The sequence below is a fragment of the Gopherus evgoodei genome, chromosome 11 (genome assembly GCF_007399415.2).
Source record: "Gopherus evgoodei ecotype Sinaloan lineage chromosome 11, rGopEvg1_v1.p, whole genome shotgun sequence".
In the NCBI taxonomy this organism is placed as follows: Eukaryota; Metazoa; Chordata; order Testudines; family Testudinidae; genus Gopherus; species Gopherus evgoodei.
The window spans coordinates 44,205,578-44,208,418 of record NC_044332.1 but is presented as its reverse complement, the minus strand read 5'-3'; the positions used below and the strand labels follow the sequence as shown (position 1 = coordinate 44,208,418).

Here is a 2,841-nt window from a genome sequence, read left to right as displayed (position 1 = left end):
AAGATTCCAGTGCATTCTAACTAACATCATTTTTTTGTCTGTCACCATTATTTATTTATTTTTAAAATGCCCCAGAGAATGTCAGGATACAGAAAATCTGTTTAACTAAAGAAAAGTTACACCATGGACATGTGCAGTATAAGTCTGCATACATCACTCTGTCAATGAGATATAACCCTTGCTACAGTTATTTCATAGCTGTCCAGGAGACATCCTGACTAAACTCCTGCATCTGCACTGCATGAGTTGGCATGGACTTGAAGCAATATATAGGCAGCACATTTAGCACTTTATGAAGAGGGCTCTTCAGTTATCTCTGTAGCCAAGCAAGAAATAGCACTTACTGATAGATTGCAAAGACAGTTCCAGCCAAAGAAAGTTGTTCACACAATGCAGAAAGACAAAAAATATCTATATTATATCTATATTATATGTAAACTTGCATGATAGCAAGTTTTCTTAACAAGAGTTGGGGGCATTACTCACAAATGGAAAATCTTCAAGTTAGAGTTATGCAGGTTGTCTCAAACAAGGGAAGATAAAATCTTTATACTTCCCTACAGAAAGGGATCTTGTGTATGACTAAATATATTACCATTTCTAAAATATTTTTTCTGTAAAGAAAGTTAAAATTATTTTTCATATTGCTATTCTTCACCTATATCTGTCTATAACTTCAACATCCTTAGTTAGCATACATCCAAATGGACAGGGCTCAGAAGGTGATAAAAAATAATATAAACTAAAAGCTTTGTTATACCCCATGTTGGGGAATGAGAGGTGCTGGTAAGTCAAAAATTAGGTTTTTAGAAAACAGTCCTGGGAGGAGTTGCCCTTTCATGGAAGTGTCTTGGAGGAATATTTTATTTTCCATTTGTGGAAGACTTTTAAGGGGTCAGGAATTAGATACATTGGCAAGACCCATCAGGGAAAAATGGTAAAGCATGTACTTGCCATTTGCTTGAATTCAAGTCAGTGACCCATTTTAAATTTTTACATTTAAAGAAAAGTAGGTGATTCACGATGGCCAAGAAAAGCATCTTAGGGAGACTAATAGTATTATTTTCCTTCTGAATAGCTATCTTCCTTCTAAGTAAAAGAGGAACATATCTAAGTAGATAAGTGGTTTATGCAAACTGCGAAGAGAACTTCGTATTTCTAAAATTATAGCAATGTCACAGCCTTGCTTCCACCAGAGTCTGCCATGCACAATATGTGGTGATTCGAGCTAAAAAGAGCTGAGTGACAAAGCAAAGATCTAATTTTAGAAATAAATAAATAAATAAAGCTTCAGCTCCTGATACATCATGTTACATTTTCAAAGCACTGTACAAACATTAATTAGTTAATTCTCAACATCTCTGTGAAGCGAATATACACTTTACAACATCATTTTTACTTACTCAACATTCTTTGCCCAATCTGGAGGTTTATCCATTGTCATAAATACACAGTTAGTCAGAATAGTGCACATAATAAGTATGCTGAATGATGTAGATTTTAGTCAAGGAACATATGATGACAAGTTAAATGCAAGAAACTATATCTCATGAAATGTAAGCAGTTTCCCAGGATATGGACTGTTAATAAATGTATATGATATAAATTCAGGAATTTCATAAAAGTAACTGTCAATTAAAGTTATAAGAAAAATGTTTTAAAAATGGCTGCTAATGCTAATTCTGTATTCTAGGAGTATACAGTATCATTTTATTCCACTGAATTTAATTGGTGGTTCAATAAATGTGATTAATTTAATTCAGATTTACTGTAAGAGGAGGAATTAAGGACAGAAACATATTTAAATATTAAAACAACCCAATGTTACTAAATATTAAAAACAGACCAATTCTAAACAAACCACATGAAAAGGATATGAATGAACTAAAATCTTGATAGCTGCTTTTCTAAGAGGATGGAAAGGAGATAAAATGTACAAGGCAGGTGTGGCATTGAATCGGAAGATTGCTTTCCCTCTATTCAATACTATAAAAGTCTGGAAAAAGGAAAACATACACTTAGAAAGTATGAACAAACATTTTCAATCTCAATTAAGCAATTTTCACTCTTAGTTATGTTTATATTGCCTGATCTACAGCTTGGCTATAAACACATAGTTTGAGTCTGCTGCTGTTATTCACATTAATCGTCCCATTTACTTTTCATGGTTTAATGGAACTACTCACACAAACAAGTATCAGGTCATAAATTTTAGCAGGAATAGTAATAATAAAAAAGACATTCATGGTTTCACTCTCTCTTTTAAAAGAAATCTTTATTTCTACATTTACCTGATATATGATAGAATAATCCAAATTGAGGGCAAAGTATTAGACAGACAGACTCTCCCTCCCTCTCTGAGAAATATAATTCAGAAGATTACACTGTAATCAAACAGTGGCATGACTTTAACCTCTCTCTTTAAAGGTGAAATTTGACCCCAGTGATATTAGTGACACACAGGGTCCAATCTGAATGTCCAAAGAGGAACTTCAGCTCTCAAATAATACCTGTTTTGAGCACCTGAATGGCCATGTCATAACTATAAAGGGAAGGGTAACAGCCCTCCTGTGTATAATACCTCCTGGCCAGAGACACCAAAATCCTTTTACTTGTAAAGGGTTAAGAAGCTCAGGTAACCTGGCTGACACCTGACCCAAAGGACCAATAAGAGGACAAGATACATTCAAATCTTGGTGGCGGGTAGGCTTTTGTTTGTGTGCTCTTTGTTTTGGGGGTTGTTCGCTCTTGGGACTAAGAGGGACCAGACATCAATCCATGCTCTCCAAATCTTTCTGAACAAGTCTCTCATATTTCAAACTTGTAAGTAACAGCCAGGCA

At 34.5% G+C, this 2,841-nt stretch overlaps 1 protein-coding gene across 4 annotated transcripts in view; it reads right to left on the bottom strand.

Moving 5' to 3' along the window:
• The window catches only part of LOC115659409 (sodium channel protein type 3 subunit alpha), a 964,414-nt gene extending 962,926 nt beyond the window's left edge, over positions 1-1,488 (bottom strand). For all 4 annotated transcript variants that reach the window (XM_030579474.1, XM_030579475.1, XM_030579477.1 and 1 more), the window contains exon 1: positions 1,404-1,488. In XM_030579474.1, the coding sequence (XP_030435334.1) occupies positions 1,404-1,474 (71 nt within the window). In that variant the 5' untranslated portion in view covers positions 1,475-1,488. The remainder of the gene's footprint in view (positions 1-1,403) is intronic.
• Between the last annotated feature and the right edge of the window lie 1,353 nt (positions 1,489-2,841).